Genomic DNA, 23046 nt, shown 5'->3' with positions numbered 1-23046 from the left:
TATGTCTTCTTGTATTTCTAATTTCTACCCATTAGTCAATGGCCTTTCTTCTCACCATCATTGAACCAGAGGATGACCCTTACCCTAAGTCCCCCTAAACTTGATTTTTATTTTAAAAACATGCCATATGATGTCTTCGGTGGGTGGGTTGTCTTCCTAGGAGGAAGGATTGAAGTTAACATTCCAGAAGCACAAGTTGATGGCTAATGGAGTAATGGGAGATGGACATCCTCTTTTTCATAAGAAGAAAGGGAACAGAAAGAAGCTAGTTGAGGTAAGTGGTAGAGAAAGTCTTTAATATGATGATTAGATAAAATATTTTTGTTCCCAGTAATTGATGAAGGCAGTTGGGATTGAGGGAGTAGAAGATACTATTTTATGGCTACCATTGGCTCTGCACCCCCCTCCCTCCCTACCCAAAAGAAGAGTATGTGCTCATGGGGGTGGATTCTGGGTTTGCAGCTGGAGGTGGAGTGCATGGAAGAGCCTAATCACCTTGATGTGGACCTGGAGACCCGGATCCCTGTCATCAATAAGGTGGATGGGACTTTGCTGGTGGGTGAGGATGCCCCTCGCCGGGCTGAACTGGAGATGTGGTTACAGGGTCATCCAGAGTTCGCTGTCGATCCCCGATTTCTAGCGGTGAGTGGCAGTTCCATGCAGCAAGATTTAAAGTCATTCCCTTGGTATTTAAGCTGTGTGAGAGGGAGGAAGCATGCCATATATTATGTCATTGTTTCTCCATCGGCAAAATAAGAGTAATTATACTTAGTCTTCCTACTTCACAGAGTTGTTGTGAGGATCCAAATAATGTTACAGTACTTGTGAAACTAAATGCTAGGCAAATATTTACCATTGAACTATTACATAATGACCTAATTTTTTTGGAGAAGTCTGCTTCATGGCAGTTTTCCAGTAGGACTAATATTTAATTTATCCACACAATAAGCATTTATGGTCAAAGTAGACACTAGTACCTTAATGATTACTCCAGAGAAGATTTTTTTATTCCTTTAGGATAACTGCAGCTTTTCTATTGCAGTATATGGAGGATCGCAGAAAACAGAAGTGGCAGAGATGTAAAAAAAATAATAAGGCAGAATTGAACTGTTTGGGAATGGAACCAGTACAGACAGCTAACTCTAGGAATGGAAAAAGGGTGAGTGAGACTTGAGGTATTACCACTCTGTTCCCACACTAGATATGATTAGAGAAATTATTTAATGTTATTTATCTTTCTTCCAGCGTATGTTTGAGAAAATTTATCTTCAGTTCACAAAGAAAGAAACCATAGTATTTTTACTGGTATTTTTACAGTCCTGTGGCATCGTCATCTCTAGAACAGCATAAAATTCTAAAAGCTAACTTTAGGCATGTTAAAATGTAAGAATTAGTGGGCTTCCCTGGTGGTGCAGTGGTTGAGAGTCCACCTGCCGATGCAGGGGACACGGGTTCGTGTCCCGGTCCGGGAAGATCCCACATGCCGCGGAGCGGCTGGGCCCGTGAGCCATGGCCGCTGAGCCTGCGCATCCGGAGCCTGTGCTCCACAACGGGAGAGGCCACAACAGTGAGAGGCCCGCGTACCGCAAAAAAAAAAAAAAAAAAAAAAAGAATTATTAACATGTGTTAGAAAATTCAAGGCCTTATCCTGCTGTTCTACTGACTAGAGGATTTTAGGCAGATGCTTTAACTTTTTCAATTTGCATATCCTGAAAAGTTGAGGGTTTTGAAGCAGATAATCTCTTAAAAGTTTTATGATTCTATATATTTTAGAAGTGATTTGGGGAATTCCCTGGCGGTCCAGTGGTTAGGACTCTGTGCTTTCACTGCTGAGGGCCCGGGTTCAATCCCTGCAAGCCATGCAATGCAGCCAGAAAAAAAAAGCAGTGATTTGGGACCTACTAAAGAAAACAGTCATGGGGTTTCCCAACATAGAAGAGGTTGAGAACCACTAATAATATACCAGTAATGGAAAAAGACAGGAAATCATGTTTTATAGTTTATAATAACAATTTTGGTCATGAGTTAATTCCATTATTTTCAGATGTACTTATACTTTTATCGTGGTTATAGATTTGGTGGATTAAGAACCCATAATCCTTTCCATCAAAATATAACTGCAAAAGTTTCTCTTGGCTCTGTTTGCCTTACTTTGGACAATAGTCGTATTGTTTAAATATAAACATATATAAATCATGGTTTGGTTTGGTAAGCATTTAAAATGGATTAGCACTTTTATCTAATCATTCCCATTTGATCTTTTATATATATCTTTATATGTATGTGATATATACATAAAACCACATGGTTTATCTTTTAACAAAATTAATTTCCAAATGAAAAATATGTCTTTTGCATTCAACAAATTCTGAGAACATTATTTTGCACATAATATATATGTATTTTTGAGGTGAATTTATAAGGCTTATTTATTATTTTTATATTGGTGAAAGTGGTTTCATATAAATATCGTTACCATGGAAGAGTGTTTTAATTTACCCTCTTAGCCTCCATGGAACCAAGGGTGTAATACACAGAATGGCTGATATGGGAGGCTGATGGCGAGGAGGCTGGTACCTTCTCTGTCTTGAATTTAACATTATAGAGCAGCCTGTAAGGAAGGCTTTTCCTCCAGGATTACCTATTTTTACCTCAAGTACTTTTGCACTTCTTTACAGTCAGTTGATAACTCTTAAGAAAAAAGATCATAGGAAATCACAGAAAATTATAATGTGATTAGTACAGAATTCTTACCGCACAATTGATGGCGTATCTAGCACTATATCATTACTGGACCCTACAGTGATTTGGTGCTGTTATAGTGATATTTTAAAGCCTAAACAAATAGAGTTTTGAGATGTTTGTTTTCTCCAGGTCAGAAAGGTCAGGCTTAGATTGGGCAAGTCCAGAGACACAGGTACTAATTGTCTGAGTTTGTTGCCAGTTTACCCAGTACTGTACTTAGGTCTAGCAAAGTAATAAGTTCCAGCTTCAGAGAACTTAAACAAAATTTATAGTGAGACCATCTAGATGAAGCAATTTAAAATTCAGCAGATATGTAAGTTTTTGTATCAATGTGGAAAAAAACGTATTTTAGTAAATTTGGTAAGGAGCTACCCCATAATCTTTTTGGTGTTCCAGACATCCAGAATCGTAATCTGGTCTATCTTGAGTTTACCCCACTCTGACGCAATAATGAAGGATAGTATTGTAAATGTCAATACTGTCATGCTGTACTTCACATGAAGATCATGTGAACAGCCTGCCATCAGTAAAGCATACTGTGCAAGTACTGATTCATTCACTGTCGTACTCAGGCCGCTCATTTACAAAGGTGAATAATTTTGAAATCGTTGGCCCGAGTAAAGGTACAGTGTAGTCATGGAAAAAAATCAAAGCTCTGGTTCACATGAGTGTCAGTGTCAAATCCTTGCTCTTGGCTTCAGCATTATATTGCTTCAACCAGCTACATCCTGCTTTTCCTCTTCCCCATTACCATCAAGCCTCATCTGACTAGTTTTGCCCCTGCTAAAGATAGATTCAGTGAAAAAGCATTTGTATGCTAGGACTCTGTTGACTTTTGGTTTTTTTCCTTCCTTTCTTTTTACTATCTTCTGTTGCTTCCTCCCAGGGTCATCATGCTGAAACAGTGTTCAACCGGGTTATGCCAGGGCCTATTGCACCGGACAGCAGCAAGAAGCGGGCCCGTAGGATGCGACCAGACCTTTCTAAGATGATGGCCCTGATGCAGGGTGGAGGCACTGGGTCCCTGTCTCTGCATAATACCTTCCAACACAGCAGTAGTGGCCTGCAGTCTGTGTCATCTCTGGGTCACAGCAGTGCCACTTCTGCGTCTTTGCCTTTTATGCCGTTTGTGATGGGTGGTGCAGCATCATCCCCTCATGTAGACTCCAGCACCATGCTTCATCACCACCACCACCACCCCCACCCCCACCATCACCACCATCACCATCCAGGCCTGAGAGCCACTGGCTACCCTTCTTCACCAGCCACTACCACCTCTGGTACTGCCTTGAGGTTGCCACCACTGCAACCTGAGGAGGATGAGGACGATGAGGATGAAGATGATGATGATGATTTATCTCAGGGCTATGATAGCTCAGAAAGGGACTTCTCACTAATTGATGATCCTATGATGCCAGCCAACTCAGACTCCAGCGAAGATGGTGATGACTGAAGCCCCATCATGGTCCCCATCGCTTGGGTGGCTGCTGTATTTTCATTTACTCTGGCCCTTGGACTGTGGAAAAGTGGGAGGGGCAGGGGAGATGTGGGGAAACCCAGGACTCCAGGAGGTGAAAAGGAAAAAGAAAACTTGTACCTGATTGCTTCCAAATTTGAGAGGATTGGCTGGGCAGGGGAACTCCTAAAACAATACATGACTACTTCCTCGTTTCTGGGGAAGGAAAGGAGACTAGAGCAGCTGATGTGCTCACCCCTCCCTAGACACCTCCATTAACCACAGACTATGTAGCGCTGGCACTAGCCTCCGGCAGAGCCTGTTCCTGACCGAACTGTGGATACAGCTGGAGGGTCAGGAACTGTTACCTTCCTTCCCCTTGGCATTAATAAATTTAAGTTAATCCTTTCCCACTCTTCCCTTGTTCTATATTTGCTCAAACCCAATATATTAATTTTAAGAGTTGATGTTCACGATGGATAATTTCAACATCATTTTCCTAAAGTTCATTACTGTTTATGCCGAGTTACCCTGGATAGGGCAGACAAGTCATCCGTACTCCATTAAAGGGTTTATATAAGCTTAGGCTCTCCACCTTACCAAAGGCAAGGAAACGATCTAAGGTAAATGGCAGGCAAAATGTTCCAGATTCAAACTCCAAGTTCTTAGAAGAGATGAAAAGGAAGAATTTCGTCAAGACCCACGTACATTTTGTCTCGAATTAAATAACGGTGCTTTGGGGAAGCCTAAGAATGGTGTCACTTCATGAACTGCGGCAAGGGGACTGGCTAACTGGAAGGACGCGGTCACGACTTGGCGGGGGGTGCATTCTATAAATTCCCTCAAGCCATTTGTTTCCTTTGACCCTTCCCCTATCACCCTAGCGCTCAAATGAAGCCTGTGCATTTAATTTCCCTTTCTATGGCGAAGCCCTTCCCCCGTAGCGCCGGCCCTAGTTTAGTCTTACGGGCAGGGTGGGCTCGTCTCCCAGGTTTGAGCTCTCTGTGGGCTCGTCTCCCAGGTTTGAGCTCTCTGTCCGCCCGGAGCCCCTGACCCAGCGTCCGGGAACCGAGGATCCTTCCAGCCCTGAAGCAGCAAAGGCTTTTACTTCCGCACCTTTTCTAGGACAGGAACGGACCGAGTTACGCTACAGTCTTTCCACTCCCACCCCACGCCAGACCCTGTTCTTTCCGCTTCCCCTTCCTTTGGGTGGGGCCACTGCACCCGCGCGCGGTAGCTTGTGTGGGGCGGGGCCGGCACGTCAGGACTCCCGCCTCCTTCTCAGTGCCCAGCGGCGGTTGCCGCTGCCGCTGCCGCCGCCGCCGCCTCGGCAAGGAGTCCGAGTGCCTGGAAACCGCGGCCTGGCAGAGAGTAAGGGCGGGTGCAGGGGGTCACGTGATGACGTCGACTCTCGTGCGGCTGTTGCTAAATTGACAAAACCCCGCGAAAATCTGAACTCTTTTTGCGTTACATATTTTGTTGCTTTCCAGACTCTTCCATCCTCTCCAACCCCCAAACCTCCGTAGGAAGGATTTAAGAAAAAAAAAAAATAAAAGAATCCCAAGCGCTGCTGGGACCCGGAAGCGGAAAGGGCATCTTTGAGGTCGATACTTCCGGGTCACTGGGAGAGTGCGGGATTCCAGGGCCGAGAGAGGGTGGGTGAGCCGGGACCTCGCGTGATTCTCGGAACCCGAGGAGGAGCGGCGTCTGTGGCTATGGCTGTAACTCTGGACAAAGACGCTTATTACCGGCGAGTGAAGAGACTGTACAGCAATTGGAGGGTGAGATAGATCCCGTAATTTTCCCTAGGGAGCCCCCTTTGCCATCCCATAATAACCCCGTTTCTCGGCGCCTTTTTTCCCCTTTCCGTCGGGAATTCCCGGGTTCAGTGTCGCGCCGCTTTAGTTGCTCCAGGATCATTCACCGCAGGCGGCTCTGAGCGCCGCCCAGTAACAGGGAATCCCCCCGGCAATCACCCTGCCCTGCGGCCACCACCATCTTCCCTGCGTGCCAGCCCCCGTCATGCATAACAACCACCTCTCGTAGTTTCTTCCCGCCCTAGGAGAGGCATCATCATCCTTCCCTCCCACTCCGTGATCAAGTCTTGCTGCCCCCTCCTGCAGTGTTCGCACACACCCACGCACTCGCTCTGTCCTCCCAGAACCACAGTGTTGCGCCCCAGGTCCCGCCAGAATTACAACCATTTCGTCAAGGATGGATGGAGGGTCGAAGAGAATGTGAACCGGGCTCTTGGCGTTTATCGTTTGCGGGGCTGTTGCTGGAGTTAAAAAAAGAAATACTGCTCACGCGCAACCGCCTCATGTTCTAGGCCCTGCTGTGGGCAACACAGAAACCTAACGCTGAAAACCTGCAGGCTTTAGTTAATGCAAAAAACGATGTGTTGCCTAAAACCTCATTAGTTTTCATCCTTGGTTGAGTATCCGGGGCACGTGTTCAGAAAAAGAGCTGTTGCAGTACCCAGTCTTTTAGGGATTGGGCATTTTTGTTGCTTGAAAAAGTCCCCAGTTAACGATTTTATTTTTATGCTGGTAAGTTATCAATTCAAACATTTGATTGCATCCTGTGGTGCATTCTGAGCTAACTAGGTTAAGTCTGGCTTCTGAACTCTGTCATTCAGGGAAGATAAAACTAATGAAGACTTTCAAATCTGAAAAGCGTCCTGACAAAAATGATCAGTTCTGATTTCAGCATTGTAAATTGCCTTTCAAACTGATCTTCTAAAAACTAAGCTATTAAAATTGGTCATTTCCCTACCATTCATATTAAAGGTACCCGTGCATGTTTCATCTTTTGAGCATAAATGCATTAGATAATTGAAAATAAAATGGGTTCTTTGCATTTTATGAGAAGCAAAAATAAGGACTCTATGCTAGGCTAAAGCCAAACCATAAATTTTATTTTAAAATTTTTTATTGGTTAATTTCTACCAGATGTTTTTACGGTTTCTCTCACTGTCACATTTTAAAGTTTGAATGTGATCCGTATTAGGAAAACTCTTTCTAAATGCCCAGATATTTCCTAAAGTACTATTGTACAAGTAATAATCAAAAGCCCTCTCTTCCACCCATAGACCCCAAAATTACACACCTTTGCTGTGGTGGTTCCTTCTAGTCCCAGTGATTCAGAGTTTTATCAAATTATCCTCTCTAGACCATGTATGGAAGCTAAGATTAATTTAGAGCTCAAAGGTCCTCTACATGATAAGTGAATGCAAAGCATGAAACTAGGAAAAGCTTGAGGCCTGGAGACAGATTGGCAAACTTAATGTCAAATGACAGTTTTTAAATCCATGAAAGTTATTGGCCCCCATTTTTTTGTTTGCTTCTCAAAAATCATTAAAATTTATCTTGGCCCTCCTGTCATTTGAAAGGAGCATGTTAGACTTTAATAAGATCTTGGTGTTACAAAGTTACAAGCCAAATCAATACAAAAATGTACTCATTAGCAAAATTTGTGGTGTATCATTATGAAAAATCTTATTTAAAAAGACTTTCTGCTTTTTTATAACTAAATTTTAACAACTATGCCTAGAACCCACCTGTAGAATTTCTTTGCCTTGTCGTTCCAGGTTGCAGTACTTTGATTCTGATCTGCTTAACCAAAGATCATAGTTTTCTGGGATAAGTTCTGGTTGCTTATCCTCTTAGCTGCAGCAGGAAAATAGTGAAATGTACAGGTGCAAGCTATGTTTGTTTTTCTACACTATTTTTTTTTGAATAAGAAAACTGGCATTGAAATGAGAATAACTTGAAGTTAACTATATAAATTCCAAGCCTTATGTTGTCAGCTCCCATCTGCAAAGAAAAATCTGTTATGACAAAAATTAACTAAAAGATTAGTTTGGGCTCCACACCCACTTTTAATTATTTATTATTTATTTGACTGCTTTGGGTTTTTGTTGCTACGTGCAGGCGTTCTCTAGTTGCGGGAAGGGGGGGCTACTCTTGGTTGCGGTGCAAGGGCTTTCATTGCAGTGGCTTCTCTTGTTGCAGAGCGCAGGCTCTAGGCGTGCAGGCTTCAGTAGTTGTGGCGCACAGGCTTAGTTGCTCCGCGGCATGTGGGATCTTCCCTGATAAGGGCTCGAACCCATGTCCCCTGCATTGGCAGGCGGGTTGTTAACCACTGCGCCACCAGCAGAGTCCCCACACCCACTTTTAAGTTTTAGATACCCTTAAGCATTAATCTCTCAGAACTGTGTGGGTGCTTGTGGTAGCTCCAACGCTCTTCAACTACCTAGGGTTATAGAGCACCAAAAGGCTACCAATCTTTTTTTTTTCTTTTTCTTTTTTTAAAAAAGAGTAGGAGCTAATGTGTTTCCTAATCTCATCTATGCAAGTTGAGTTTGGCTAAGGTACATTTTGTGAGGCTATTGTAACTAAGATGTATCTCTTAATCACAATTTTCATAACTTACATCCCTCAAACAGTTGCAGTATCACACATTTCTGTTTGAGTAGAAATTTCTAAAGCATTAAACGTTATACCTGAGTAAATAGTGTCATTTTAAGGATAAGAAAATGGGCTCAGCCAGAAATGAAACAGGAGACCTCCGTAGTGACTAAAACTTATTATTTATGACTCTTTCTGGATGTTTGAGTCTAGTCTAGTTCTGCCTCTCATTTTTTAAAAATTAATTAATTAATTAAATTTATTTTTGGCTGCGATGGGTCTTCCTTGCCCCCCGCGTGCTTTCTCTAGTTGCGGCGAGCGGGGGCTACTCTTCGTTGTGGTGCGCGGGCTTCTCATTGCAGTGGCTTCTCTTGTTGCGGAGCATGGGCTTTAGGCGCGCAGGCTTCGGTAGTTGTGGCTCGGGCTCTAGAGTGCGGGCTCAGTAGTTGGGGCGCATGGGCTTACTTGCTTCGCGGCATGTGGGATCTGCCCGGACCAGGGCTTGAACCCTTGTCCACTGCATTGGCAGGAGGATTCTTAACCACTGCGCCACCAGGGAAGCCCGCCTGTCATTTTTTTAAATGAGAACTGCTCCGAGCGGAAAGGGTTTGCAGCACCTGTCTGTTCTGCTTTAGAGAACCCCAGGTGATGGTATTGGATCATGAGCGTCAGCTGGGGGCTTCTCCTCTGTCTTCTTATACTTACAGGGTCCATATTCAGGGCTTCCCAGCCTTTTCATGATTGTGATTGTTTTTAACCAAGTGATAGAATTACTACTGCATAGGGTACAAGGAGGGTAGGTTACCCACCATCCTGGGGTCCCAGCTGCTTTGAGAGCTGAGGGAATACTGTATCCATGCACACCTATAACTCATTTGAGACCTACCTATTAGGACATCCTGCTGTATGTGTGAACCTTGACTTCAGTCGTCTGCCTTTTAACCCAAAAGAGTTCCTAAAAAATCAGAATAGCAGCTGTTTTCAAAAGGAATGCTGATCCATTGCATTCATTCATATGGTGCTGCACTACTGGTCAGGACTGAGGAGTGAGTGGCTCCAGCCTCAAAAAGGAAGTTTGTGCCTGTGGAGAAGACTAATAACCTATAGTGTCAGTGTTTCTCTTGAGTGGCGATTTCTGGCTCTTTGCTGATTTTTGTTGTGGACAAGTTTCTTGTTCTGGATTGCTCTCTAAGACTAGGCAGTAATCTTTTGTGGCTTAGGAAGGTTCTTTAAAATATGGGCAATTTCCATACTACTTTCAACAGGTAACGGCTTGCTTCTACCCATCTTGGTTCATTATGGCTCATTTATCTCTGGCGTGAGCTAGAGAAAGGTTTCTTGAGTGAAGTTTCTTGGTTTCTTGTGGGAAGAGGAAGGCTAGATGGAAGTAAATGCCTGGGCAGGTTAGGATTCATTTATTCTTGCTTACTCAAATTTTTATTTATTTTTTATCACTGTTACCAAGTGCAGTGCCTGGCATGTAGTAGGCACTCAGTGAATGATGGTAACTTGATTTCTGAACTCTCATGCATTCCTTTCTTGGTTTGAAGAGATTTTTATAGAGACTGTACTCAGGGTGATCATAAGTCCTGCCTTTCCTGAAACTGTTCACCTGTTGTACATATGTAATTAATGGCATACTTTTTTATTCTCAAAATTGTCTCAGTTTGGGTGATGAATTAGATCGGTGTCTTAGCTATAACTAGAGACTTCAAAAATGTTTCGTGTTTTAATACAGTACCCGTTTGGTTCAAAGGAAGATAGTTGTTCCTCTGCTGCAGTATTTCCGCAACTTTTTATCATTCCAATACCACCTTCACGATTTTTTCCGATTCCTTACCACTTACATTATTCACCTTGCACTTTAAAAAATCAGTTTTAATCAAATAATACATACATAGGTTTTCTTTTTTGGGAGGGGGGGCGGGTACACGGGCCACTCACTGCTGTGGCCTCTCCCATTGCAGAGCACAGGCTCCGGACACACAGGCCCAGCGGCCATGGCTCACGGGCCCAGCTGCTCCACGGCATGTGGGATTTTTCCGGACCGGGGCACGAACCCGTGTCCCCTGCATCGGCAAGTGGGCTCTCAACCACTGCGCCACCAGGGAAGCCCCATACATAGGTTTTAAAAAACCAAATAGTTCTAACAGCCTTAACAAAAAACAGTCACCTGCCCCAGAAGCACCCACTTTCCAGTTCTTCACTTTCTTTCATATTTTGAAGTAATATCTATATACTGCTATTTCTTGATTTATCAGTTGTAGATATTAACTTTTGTTTTGATAGATTAGGATTGAAATTTAACTGTCCTATACCATCATATTCATTCCAGCTTCCCTACCTCCTGACACTTCCTGTAAATTTTCTTCTTGACACAGTTATGAAAAATTTCAACATACAGAAAGGTACAAGAAATTTCCAGTAAGAACCCATGTACCCCCACCTAGTTTACACAATTAATATTTTATCATACTTGCTTTATCACATATCCATCCCTCGTGATAAGTTATTTTCCCCAAAAAGTTTAGTAAACTCAGTCAGTTTACATTGTTATGCTCATGCAACTATTTTCACTGCTGAGCGAAGCAGTAGAATACAATTAATTACCTTTCCTTTTCTCTGCAGTTTTTCATTTTTCATGGTATTAATGATTACTTCAATTTCTCTCCTCTTTTAAATGTCTCTAGCCCTAATTTTTTTCCTGCAGATCTGTCATAATCTCATCAATTTTTATTCTAAAATTTTCACACTCATCAGATATTTTATTAATTCTGTGTTTGTTTTTTAAATACCGCCAACACCCACCCACCCACCCACTCAGCCTTACATTATTCTGCTCTATCTGTACGGGTTGCTCTCTAGGCCTCTTGAAACTTGGAACTTTCCAGTGTCCCCTGTATCCTACAGTCCATGTCTTGATTTTTTTTCCTTTGTTTTGTTACAGCATTTCTCTAAGAGCTTCTTAGGAAAGAATACAGAGAATAGATGTTTCTTGAGCCCGTATGTGTCTTAAAGTTTTATTCTGTCTCCACTTTTGGTTAATAATATAGTTCAGTGGGTATAAAATTCAGGATTGAAAATCTCTGAGAGTTCTGCCCAGAATTTTGAAGCTATTTGTCAGCCTTCAAGCTTTCAGTCTTACATTTGAGAAGAAGGCTGATGTGATTCTATTTCCTGTTCCAATATATGTGGCCTATTGTTCTCTGTAAAACATCTCTTTATTCCTTGTGTTTTGAAATTTCACTGCCCTGGTATGAGTCTTTCCCCCCCACCCTCTTTGCATTGAGTTGGGAAGTGGGGGGCCATTTTAGTCTCAAGACTCACATCCGTCAGTGCTGGAATTTTGCATTCATTGATCATTTTCTCCCCGTTTCCTCAGTGATCTGGTTTATTTTCCCCCTGAAATTCCCATTTAGTAAGATTTAGACCTTTTGGCTTAAATTTATTATCTTTCCATTTCATTTCCTGTCTCTTTATCTTCTACTTCCAGATACTGTTTCTTAACTTTATTTTACCACTTTTTATTGAATTTTTTTTTCTAAGTTCTTTTTTGTCCCCTATTCTTTTCTCGTTTCATGGATGTACTATATTTATTTCTCTTATAGGGGATGTTTTATTTGATTTTTATTTTCTGTCCTCGGCCATGCCTGTTTCCTCTGGATTTCTTTGCTTTCTCTCTTACATGAAGGACACGTCACAAAAATCAAAACGAGGCTTGGCTACCCATTTGTATTAAGAATAAGGTAATAAGAAACTGGTGGGAAGCTCTGCATGAATAGGGTCTCTCAACTAGTAGAGAGGGGTTACGATAGAGTGAATAGGTTAGCTTGTTCCATGGAGAACCCCCGGATACTGACAGTATCTGAAGTATTTTCTCTGAATTCAGTGATGCTCAAAGAAAAGTCCTCTGATTCTTGTCTTTGGGGCAGTTGTTGTCATTCAGAAAACAGATTTTCATTTAGTTCCTTAGCATTTAGTACTTGCCTTCTGCTGAGCCTAGTATCTAGAGCCTTTTTGAGCTCCTTTCTCCAGAGAATAAATTAAGTCTCTTTGAGGAAGGATTAGGAGTTGTCTCAGGGCTTCCGAGAACTGGAGACTTAAGCTTGCTGACCAGACCTTCTGTTCTTAGCTCTGAACTTATCCGTGTTCAATATGTCCCTTTCCCCTTCTCTCACACTTGGTTCCTCCCAAGCCCTGAGCCCATTAGGGCTCTATGAGATACGCACACTTAACATCAATATCTTCCGGCTGAGAATGCTTGTCAGGCACTTAGTCATTTGCCACTCTCTGTCGTCTTTTCATCTTCCAAAAAATTCTTTAACCTTAATACATCCAGAGAACATACTTTATATCACTGTAAGTGGACAATTGTGTCACTTACCAAAAAATAAAAAATTGCTGTTAAAAAATAAAGATAATGTAAGCACAACTGATATTATTAAATTGTAATTTTTTTTTTAGGTTATATTTTTAAAGGTTATATTATTCCATTTATAGTTATAAAAGATCGGCTGTATTCCCTGTGCTATACAATATGTCCTTATAGTTTATTTTATACATAGTAGTTTGCACGTCTTAACCGCTTACCCCTATTTTGTCCCTCCCCACTGGTAACCACTAGTTTGTTTTCAATATCTGTGAGTCTGTTTCGTTATAGTCACTAGTTTATTTTTTAGCTTTCGCATATGTTATATCATACAGTATTTTTATTTCTCTGAATTTTTCCCCTAAGCATAATACCTTCTAAGTCCATCCATGTTGTTGGAGATGGAAAAATTTCATTCTTTTTTATGGCTGAGTGTGTAATATACTTCTGTGTGTGTGTGTGTGTGTGTGTGTGTGTGTGTGTGTGTGTGTGTACACGTATGCCCCACATCTTTATCCATTCATCTGTTGATGGACACTTAGGTTGCTTCCATATCATGGCTATTGTAAATAATGCTGCAGTGGACATTGGGGTGCATATATCTTTTTTTCTTTTTGGCTGCGTTGGGTCTTTGTTGCTGCGCGCGGGCTTTCTCTAGTTGAGGCGAGCGGGGGCTACTCTTTATTTCGGTGCCTGGGCTTCTCATTGCGGTGGCTTCTCTCGTTGCAGAGCACGGACTCTAGGCGCATGGGCTTCAGTAGTTGTAGTGCGCGGGCTTAGTTGCTCCGCGGCATGTGGGATCTTCCCAGACCGGGAATTGAACCTGTGTCCCCTGCACTGGCAGGCAGATTCTTAACCACTGCACCACCCCATATATGCCTACTGGGTAAGGGCTCATTCTGAAGCCAGACTGCCTGGGCTTGAATCCATGACCGCACCACTTATCGTGACCCAACCTCTCTGTGCTCCAGTCTCCTCCATCTTCACATCTATAAGTGTTGCTATGAGAATTAAATGAGCTAATGTGTATAAGGTACTTAGAATAGTGCCTAGCCCACAGTAACTACTGTGTTTCCCATTATTATTAAAGACTGAAATGCAGAAGAAACATAGGCAGAACACTGTTTGACATAAATCATAGCAATACTTTTTTTGGATCTGTCTCCTAAAGTAAAGGAAATAAAAGCAAAAATAAACAAATGAGGTCTTGATTTGGGGTTTTGAATGTGATGATGCATACTACAGCTAAAGTTTTATTGTAGATTACATACAGAAAGTGCTTTCTCAGTAAATACTGTTCCCATCTGAAACACCTGTTTCAGCAACACTTGAGTGTTAAGTGGACCAGACAGACTGGAAAGTGGCAGGCTTTGGAGACAGAAAGGGTTTGGTGGATGTTGAGAGTCTGCACACCAGGGGTCACTGCTGCAAAATGGTTCATCTAGAAAGTCCAGATTTGACAGGGGCTCAAGTCTGAGTCCTAAAGACCTCCCCAGCAGAAGAGGTCACATGGGAATCTGGAGTCGGTTAAGCAGCAGAGTTGAGCTCCAGCTGCCTCTAACAGCCAGCACCTGGAGCTGACTGTAGGCCTGGCCCTGGGGCAGTGGCTGCCAGCCTTGTGGCTTCTCTTTCTTTTTGCCAGCCCCCCACCCCGACTCCAGTATTTTAGAACAAATTCCAGACACAAGTTAATCTGAAAATATTTTAGTATTATATATAACTTTATTATAACATTACTTTGGTAACTTATCATGTAAGTTTTACAAGCAGATTATTAAAAATCTCCCACAGTTTCAGAAGACTGTTTGCAGATGTAACCTGTATAAGGCATTTGTACTCCTCATAAGGTTTCAAAATACAAAGTAGTGCCCCAGATTTTGCTGTGAAAATGTTTGGCTTTACTGTAATCCTTTTCATTGAATCACATTGTAAGAGAAATTTTATTTAAATTTATTATCTTTAGATATTCTGCTGTTATTTATTTTTTCTGATGTTAGAGCCCACTGGTGTTTGTAAAGAATCAAGAATGAAATGGTCAAAGCACATGGGTTCCAAGAGAAATTAGGATTCATCCTCTTACCTTTTTGATGGGCAGTAGAAAACCAGGCATTTTATATTCATTGAAATCCTGGAGATTTTGATGGATTTGTTTCCCCTATCTTCATAAAAAAGCTGACTACGTGGGTCTTTTTTTCCTCTCTCCCTATTTTCAATTATATTGAGATCCCTTTATATGGTTTTCCCATATTATTAATGATTAAGTTACATAATTATATTATATATATTTTTTGGCTGCGTTGGGTCTTCGTTGCTGTGTGTGGGCTTTCTCTAGTTGCCGTGAGCGGGGGCTGGTCTTCGTTGTGGTGCGCAGGCTTCTCATTGCGGTGGCTTCTCTTGTTGTGGAGCATGGGCTCTAGGTGCGCGGCTTCAGTGGTTGTGGCGCACGGGCTTAGCTGCTCCATGGCATGTGGGATCTTCCTAGACCAGGGATCGAACCCGTGTCCCCTGCATTGGCAGGCAGATTCTTAACCACTGTGCCACCAGGGAAGTCCCTCTTCATATACTTCTAAAAAATTTATTACTGTGTATTTTGAATTTTCGTACGTGTTTTTTTTTGCTAAAAAATTTTGACTCAACCAAGATTTCAAGTATCAAAAAATACTAAAAGGGACTTTTTGGTTAGTTTCAGTGGTGTTTTTTGTAGACAGACGTTTAGGAAATATATGTCAGTAGCCAGAACACGTAAGCGTTAAATATAAGGGAATACGTGTTGCTAATTTGGGGAGGTTATCAAGATACTAGTAATTCTAGTGCCACAGAATCCCATGGTTGGAATGCATGTAGCAAAATTTGGGGGAGGAGAGAATATTTGATGCCAGAGTTAGTGTTAATATATGTTGTAGGAATCGTAACACAGTGGTTCTCAAACTCTTTGATATCAGGACCCCTTTACATTCTTAAATTATTCAGGTCCCCACAAAGCATTTCTTTGTATGGGTTGTATCAAGTACCGAAAGAAATTTAGCTTCAAACATACATGAAGCTGGAAAAGGGAGAAATTTTAATAACCTTTTCAGATAATTATGGATATTCTTTATTATTACTACACTAAAAGTCTGGAAGTGGTAATCTCTTGAAAGTTAGTTGTAATATGGAATCTAAAACCACAGCAGTGAACTTTTCATACTCAAGTTATGGGTCTGTCTTGCACCTTTGATCCTTTACCCATAGATGATTTTGTAACAAGCGTTGCTTATTTGGAAAATATTGGTTCCCTCAGTTGTACAGATCTGATAAATGTACACATTTCATTTTATGATATTGGAGAATCATGTATGTTAATATCACCACCGATATCAGAAAAGTCTTAAGTAAGTAGAGAAGCTGTCAAGTTCACAGTGGTGGGTACAAGTTTGTCAAAATTTTGATTTTTGCTTGAAAACTCGAATTTCATCATTGACAACATGTTTGTCATTTGTTTTCCTTGAAGTGATAGGCTCACTTAATTCATTTTCAAGAAAATGTATGCCAGATGCCCAACTCTGTTTAAATGGCTAGTTCAGTTTGTTACTCAAGTAATTACACAAGTGCTTTTCCTTGAGACAACCATCATACTTCAGTTTGCACACAGAAATGCTTTGTGTGTACTTCCCATTTCTTTACACAGAATATTAAAAAGACATATACTCAAGGGTTAGGATTTCATAATATTAATCATTTTTACTGTGTCAAGGACATTTTTTAGTGAAACTGGATTTGTTTCCTATGAGTGTGTGATAGTGAAGGACATAGTTTGTTGCCACTGCCTTGGTGCTGGAACAAATGGTTATCTGCATGCGAAATAATGAAGTTAGGCCCCTTCCTCACACCATACACAAAAATTTACTCAAAAAGGAGTCATAGATCTAAATATAAGAGCTAAAAGTATAAAACTGTTGTCGAAGAAAGCATAGGTAAATCTTCATGTCCTTGCGTTAGGCAAAGCCACCTTAGATATGACATCAAAAGCACAAGAAAAGAATTTGGACTTTTTTAAAATTAAAAACTTTTGTGCTTCAAAGGACAACATCATTACGAAAGTGAAAGAAAACCCACTGACTGGGAGAAAATAATGCAGATCATATCTGGTAAGAGACTTATATCTAGAACATAAAAATAACTCTTAAAGCTTAGTAATAAAGCAGTAACCCAGTTACAGAATGGGCGAAGGATCTGAATACACACTTCTCCAGAAAGGGTATACGGCTCATCAGGAATCATGTGAATGGGGACTCAGTAGCCATTAGGCAAATGCAAATCAAAACTACAGTGAGATACTGCTTCATACCCATTGGGTGGCTATATAAATAATAAAATAATAAAAAAGGTAACAAGTGTTGGTCAGCATGTGGAGAAAGTGGAACCCTCATACGTTACTATTGGGAATGTAAAATAGTGCAGGCACTTTAGAAGACAGTCTGGTGTTTCCTCAAAAAGTTAAACTTAGGGCTTCCCTGGTGGCACAGTGGTTGAGAGTCCGCCTGCTGATGCAGGGGACGTGGGTTCGTGCCCTGGTCCGGGAGGATCCCACATGCCGCGGGGTGGCTGGGCCCGTGAGCCATGGCCGCTGAGCCTGCGCGTCTGGAGCCTATGTTCCACAATGGGAGAGGCCACAACAGTGAGAGGCCCGCGTACCGCAAAAAAGAAAAAAAATGTTAAACATAGAGTTACCATATAACGAGCAATCCCTCACCTAGATATATACTCAAGAGAAATATGTGCACACAGAAACTTCTGTGAATGTTTATAGCAGAATTATTCACAGTAGCCAAAAGATGGAAACAACCCATATATCAAACAATTGATGAATGGATACAATGTGGTATATCCACATAATGGAATGTTACTCAGCAATAAAAAGGAATGTGGTATTGATACATACTACAACATAGATGAACCTTGAAAGCATGTTAAGTGAAAGAAGCCAGACACAAACGCCACATATTATGATTCCATTTATATGAAATGCCCAGAATAGACAAACCCTTAGGGACAAATGAGATTAGTGGTTGCCTAGGGCTGGGGGGAGATGGATAATTATTGCTAATGGGTTTTTTGGGGGAGGATGAAAATGTTCTAAAATTTGTGATAGCTGCATAACTAAATACACAGAAAACCACTGAACAGTACACTTAAAGTGGGTGAATTGTATGTGAATTCTGTCTCAGAAAGCTGTTTTAAAAATAGAGTAGGGTTTCCCTGGTGGCGCAGTGGTTGAGAGTCCGCCTGCCGATGCAGGGGACACGGGTTCGTGCCCCGGTCCGGGAAGATCCCACATGCCGCAGAGCGGCTAGGCCCGTGAGCCGTGGCCGCTGAGCCTGTGCGTCCGGAGCCTGTGCTCCGCAACGGGAGAGGCCACAAGAGAGAGAGGCCCGCGTATCACAAAAAAACAAACAAACAAATAAAAATAGAGTAAGTGATGGCTCTGAGGTTGCCAGGCAAACATGTACCTTAAACTTAGAATTTCTGTTAGGAAAAAATTACACATATCTTGGGTAAATACTGAAGTTTGTATTCCTATTTTGCTAGTGTGAAAGAAAATGAACAAATTACTCTACTTTTCAGAAAGGAGAAGATGAGTATGCCAACGTTGATGCCATTGTTGTATCAGTGGGTGTTGATGAAGAAATCGTTTATGCCAAATCAACTGCGTTACAGGTGAGAAATTTACAGCTGTGTTTAGCCCTGAGAGTCATTGAATCAGCTACTAGACTGTTCATTATCATAGCCACTAGCCACATTAAAGTTTTAACTTCTCAGTCCTAAGTCTCAAGTACTCAGTCAGTAGTAGCTATCATGTTAGACAGAGGACATACAGAATATTTCTGTCACAAAAAGTTCAGTGAACAGCACTGATTTAGAACATAAGGAAAAAGGAAGAGAAGTATATAAATTAGGATGGATCTAACTTTAAATAACAGAAAAATCTAAATAACAGTGGGTTAAAAAAAATATTTCTTTTTCTCTTAGATAGTCTTCAGGGACCCAGGTTTTTTCCCGGTCTCTACTCTGCCATCCATAGAGTATAGCCCTTGTGCTCATTTTGCAAAATTTGCTGCAGCTTCACCCTTATATCTGCATTCTGAGCAAAAAGAATGGAGAGAGGGAATAAAATGGGAGACCCTCCCTCCTTTTTTAAAGAGACTTTCTTGAAGTCCCACAGAATACTTATAACTTATTGGCCCAAATTTAACCTAATGGTCATGCTTAGCTGCAAGAAAAGATGGGAAATAGGGTCTTTGTGCTGAGCATTTTGCCCAGCTAAAGGTCATGAGTCTCTTTGAGAGAGAAGATATGAGTAATTGGTAGGCAACTAACAATCTTTGGGGAGCTAGAATGCACAGTTCCCTGAGGTGCTTCTCTGTCTCTTGTTTTATGCATTTCTGTCCTACTAAACAGTAATATACTTCCTATAAACACAAATTATCCAAGCGGTTTGATGGTCTTTATTATGGAATGTTTCAAATAAATAAAAGTAGGTAAAAGAATACATTGAACTCCTCCTGTGTACCCATTACCCAATAAATTGTCAACTCCTGACCAATCTCATTTCATTTGAATCTACATCCAGGTTCCCCATTCCACGATTATTTGGAAGTTAATTCCAGATACCTTAATTTATAAATATTTCTGTGTAAGTACATTAATTTTTTTGTATCTGTACACACCGTTGTCTTTTCCCATAGACATGGCTCTTTGGTTATGAACTAACTGATACTATCATGGTCTTCTGTGATGACAAAATCATCTTTATGGCCAGCAAGAAAAAAGTGGAGTTCTTGAAACAGATTGCTAACACTAAGGGCAATGAGAATGCTAATGGAGCCCCTGCCATCACACTGCTCATACGAGAAAAGGTCAGAACTAATAAAGAAGGTGTCATAAATGTGAAAGAATGTTTAAAAGTGATAAACAGAAAAGCCTTCTAGGAATTTAAAAAATACAGGGGAAGATTTAGCTGACTGTCATTTGTTAGTCAGGAAGAAAAGAGTTCAGTAGTCCTGTCAGTTCTGCAGTAAGACAAATGGGTTATGGAATTCTGGTGAACACTAACTTTATCCATTCTTGACACTGTCAACTTGTTTGTTTTAATCTGAGTGCCTTAATTAGAACAAGTAGCTTTTAAATATCCTTAAGGAAAATGAGGCATACCTCATTTCCAGCTTCTATCAAATGTACTCTTTTTTGTTATACTGCCCACTTCTCTTCTGAAAAGATTTCTTCTCAAAATGTTGTTCACCTTTGTATTTGAGTTTCTTAGCTGTTCCTGAAGAAAAAGAATAGCCTTCTCCGCTTATGTGGTACTTCACTTAAGCATATAAAGATACCCAAAGAAATTTTGCGTTACCTTTTGGTGTGTTATAGTCTGCCCTAAAGAAGTAGGTAGTAGAAAGGGAAATAGAATTTATTCTTTCTGTAGTTTAGAATATTCTCTGCCTAGTACTAGTAGAACATAGATGTCTAATTCTGAAATTGAACCCCTTTTCCTCCCTGTGGCACTGATAGAATGAAAGTAATAAGAGCAGCTTTGATAAAATGATTGAAGCCATTAAAGAAAGCAAGAATGGCAAGAAGATTGGAGTGTTCAGCAAAGACAAATTCCCAGGAGAGTTCATGAAGAGCTGGAATGACTGCCTCAACAAAGAGGGCTTTGACAAAGTAAGAATACTCTTGGAAATAGGCACATTGAGAGTTGAGAAGACAAAATTGTGAGGAGCTTCCATAACAGATAATGCAGAGAATTTGTTTTGGGAAAGCTATATATTCATTCACATTTCCATTTGTCATTCCCTTCGGCTGAGCAGTAAGGCAGTTTTCTTTCCAGTTAGGAATGAGGCATTCAGGAGAGAGTTCAGGTACTTCAGAGGGAAACTGAGGAAAATCTCTTGTCCAAAAAAAATTTTGTTTTGTTTTTCTTCTCTTTCCTGTCTGCCTTCCTTCAGCCTTTATGGAAACCTCAAGAGAGAGGCATTTATATTTACATTTTAAATGATACATTAGTTTAATGCCTCTTAGAATACACCAGTGACCTGGTAAAGAGCTCTTTCAGATGTTTATTCAATCCAAGAAGAAGAGATTTAGATATTCTGCAGACTGCTGATGAGTAGTTTGCTGTTAAATAACCAGATATCATCACTGATAATATTTGACTTGGGGGAGAGATATTTCTTTAGCAATTCCGTATCTGCATGTTAGAAACTGTTTATCGCTTTGATTGCAGATAGACATCAGTGCAGTTGTGGCCTATACCATTGCTGTAAAGGAGGATGGAGAGCTCAATCTAATGAAGAAAGCAGCCAGCATCACCTCTGAGGTCTTCAACAAATTCTTCAAGGAAAGAGTCATGGAAATAGTCGATGCAGATGAGGTGAAAAGAGAGGGGGGCGTCTTTTTACTGTTTTAATGAAGCAGAAGTAAGTCTCTCCCATGCGGCGTTTTTTGGTGTGTGTTCACCTTCCTTTGACACATAAGTTGGTGTGTAATTGTGCCAGCTCTCTTTCAAAATAACTATAAACCTGCACTGTAGTTTCTGGAGGTTACCCAGTATTTCACTTGAGAATTCCTTGAATAGCTGTGAATTCCACATATTCTCTAAATTTGCTTTGCATGTACACCAGTATGTTAAGTGGTGCATAAACCACTTCGTAAGACTTCTATAGCATCCTATATGATATCAGGATATATGTTATCTTCAAATGGTGATATCCAAAAACCCAACACCCCTCTGCCACTCTCTAGTAAGTATTGTTTTATTTCTGGATATACTTACAGAAAGTTCGACACAGCAAACTGGCTGAGTCTGTGGAAAAGGCCATAGAAGAGAAAAAATACCTAGCCGGGGCAGACCCTTCTACTGTGGAAATGTGTTACCCTCCTATCATTCAGAGTGGTGGCAACTATAACCTCAAGTTCAGTGTGGTGAGGTAAGTAGGAGAATTTCAAAATATAACAACAACCAGAGCATTTCAGCCTTTGGCCTGTTTTTTTTCTTGGACTCATTCTGGAATTCAAAAAAGTAGGAGGAGGGGCTTCCCTGGTGGCACAGTGGTTGAGAATCTGCCTGCCAATGCAGGGGACACGGGTTCGAGCCCTGGTCTGGGAAGATCCCACATGCCGCGGAGCAACTGGGCCCATGAGCCACAACTACTGAGCCTGCGCATCTGGAGCCTATGCTCTGCAACAGGAGAGGCCGCGATGAAGAGTGGCCCCTGCTCGCTGCAACCAGAGAAAGCCCTCACACAGAAACGAAGACCCAATGCAGCCAAATAAATAAATAAAATGAATTTATTAAAAAAAAAAAAAAAAAGTAGGAGGAGAAAGAATAATCATTAGCCTGCTTTTTACATTATCTTCTTGTCTTATTCTATGCATATTTTAATTTTATTTCACAGTTACTCATTTCTTACTTGAGTATTTGATTGTAAGCATTTTCCAGATGATTTAAAATGCCGAGAAAAATGCAAAATGTTGAAAAAAAATCTTATTAGATATATCATAATGTAATTCCCCTTCTGATTTTTAAAAAATACTGTAAAGAGGGGACTTCTCTGGTGGTCCAGTGGTAAAGAATCTGCCTTCCAATGCAGGGGACGTGGGTTCGATCCCTGGTTGGGGAACTAAGATCCCACAAGCCGCGGGGCAACTAAGCCCACGCACTACAGCTACTGAGCTCGCGCGCCTCAATGAAAGAGCCCGAGTGCTGCAACTACAGAGCCCAGTGCTCTGGACCCCGTGCGCCACAGCTACAGAGCCCACACACCCTGGATGGAGCCCACGCACCACAACTAGAGAGAGAAAAACCCGCACACCACAACTAGAGAGAAGCTCGTGCGCCACAGCAAAGAGCCTGTGCCACAACAAAAGATCCCACACGCCTCAACAAAGTTCCAGCATGCCGCAACTAAGACACAATGCAACCAATAAATAAATAAATCCATCCATACATACATACATGCGATGATGTTATAACCATAGGCTTTAAAATAAATAAGAAAATAAAAATTAAAATACTGGAAAGAATGCTGTGT

The 23046-nt window shown here is 41.2% G+C and overlaps 2 protein-coding genes across 8 annotated transcripts in view; both read left to right on the top strand.

The window, feature by feature from the left end:
- Nucleotides 1–4610, top strand: part of CHD8 (chromodomain helicase DNA binding protein 8) — a 57012-nt gene extending 52402 nt beyond the window's left edge. For 6 of the 7 annotated variants that reach the window (XM_024761255.1, XM_024761261.1, XM_024761257.1 and 3 more), the window contains 4 exons: nucleotides 161–274; nucleotides 463–642; nucleotides 1043–1159; nucleotides 3632–4609. In XM_024761255.1, coding sequence (XP_024617023.1) covers nucleotides 161–274; nucleotides 463–642; nucleotides 1043–1159; nucleotides 3632–4198 — 978 coding nt within the window. In that variant the 3' untranslated portion in view covers nucleotides 4199–4609. Of the gene's footprint in view, nucleotides 1–160; nucleotides 275–462; nucleotides 643–1042; nucleotides 1160–3631 lie in introns of all 7 variants that reach the window. The other variant, XM_024761259.1, reaches the window with a different exon arrangement.
- A 1181-nt stretch (nucleotides 4611–5791) lies between these two features.
- Nucleotides 5792–23046, top strand: part of SUPT16H (SPT16 homolog, facilitates chromatin remodeling subunit) — a 33312-nt gene continuing 16057 nt past the window's right edge. Inside the window, exons 1-6 of the mRNA XM_024761264.1 lie at nucleotides 5792–5982; nucleotides 18584–18676; nucleotides 19705–19875; nucleotides 20525–20677; nucleotides 21240–21386; nucleotides 21791–21942. Coding sequence (XP_024617032.1) covers nucleotides 5917–5982; nucleotides 18584–18676; nucleotides 19705–19875; nucleotides 20525–20677; nucleotides 21240–21386; nucleotides 21791–21942 — 782 coding nt within the window. The 5' untranslated portion in view covers nucleotides 5792–5916. The remainder of the gene's footprint in view (nucleotides 5983–18583; nucleotides 18677–19704; nucleotides 19876–20524; nucleotides 20678–21239; nucleotides 21387–21790; nucleotides 21943–23046) is intronic.

The sequence above is a fragment of the Neophocaena asiaeorientalis genome, unplaced genomic scaffold (assembly GCF_003031525.2).
Source record: "Neophocaena asiaeorientalis asiaeorientalis breed wild unplaced genomic scaffold, Neophocaena_asiaeorientalis_V1.1 scaffold95, whole genome shotgun sequence".
NCBI classification, from domain to species: domain Eukaryota; kingdom Metazoa; phylum Chordata; class Mammalia; order Artiodactyla; family Phocoenidae; genus Neophocaena; species Neophocaena asiaeorientalis.
Note: the sequence above shows the minus strand (reverse complement) of the source record. Positions and strands in the feature narration are given on the sequence as shown.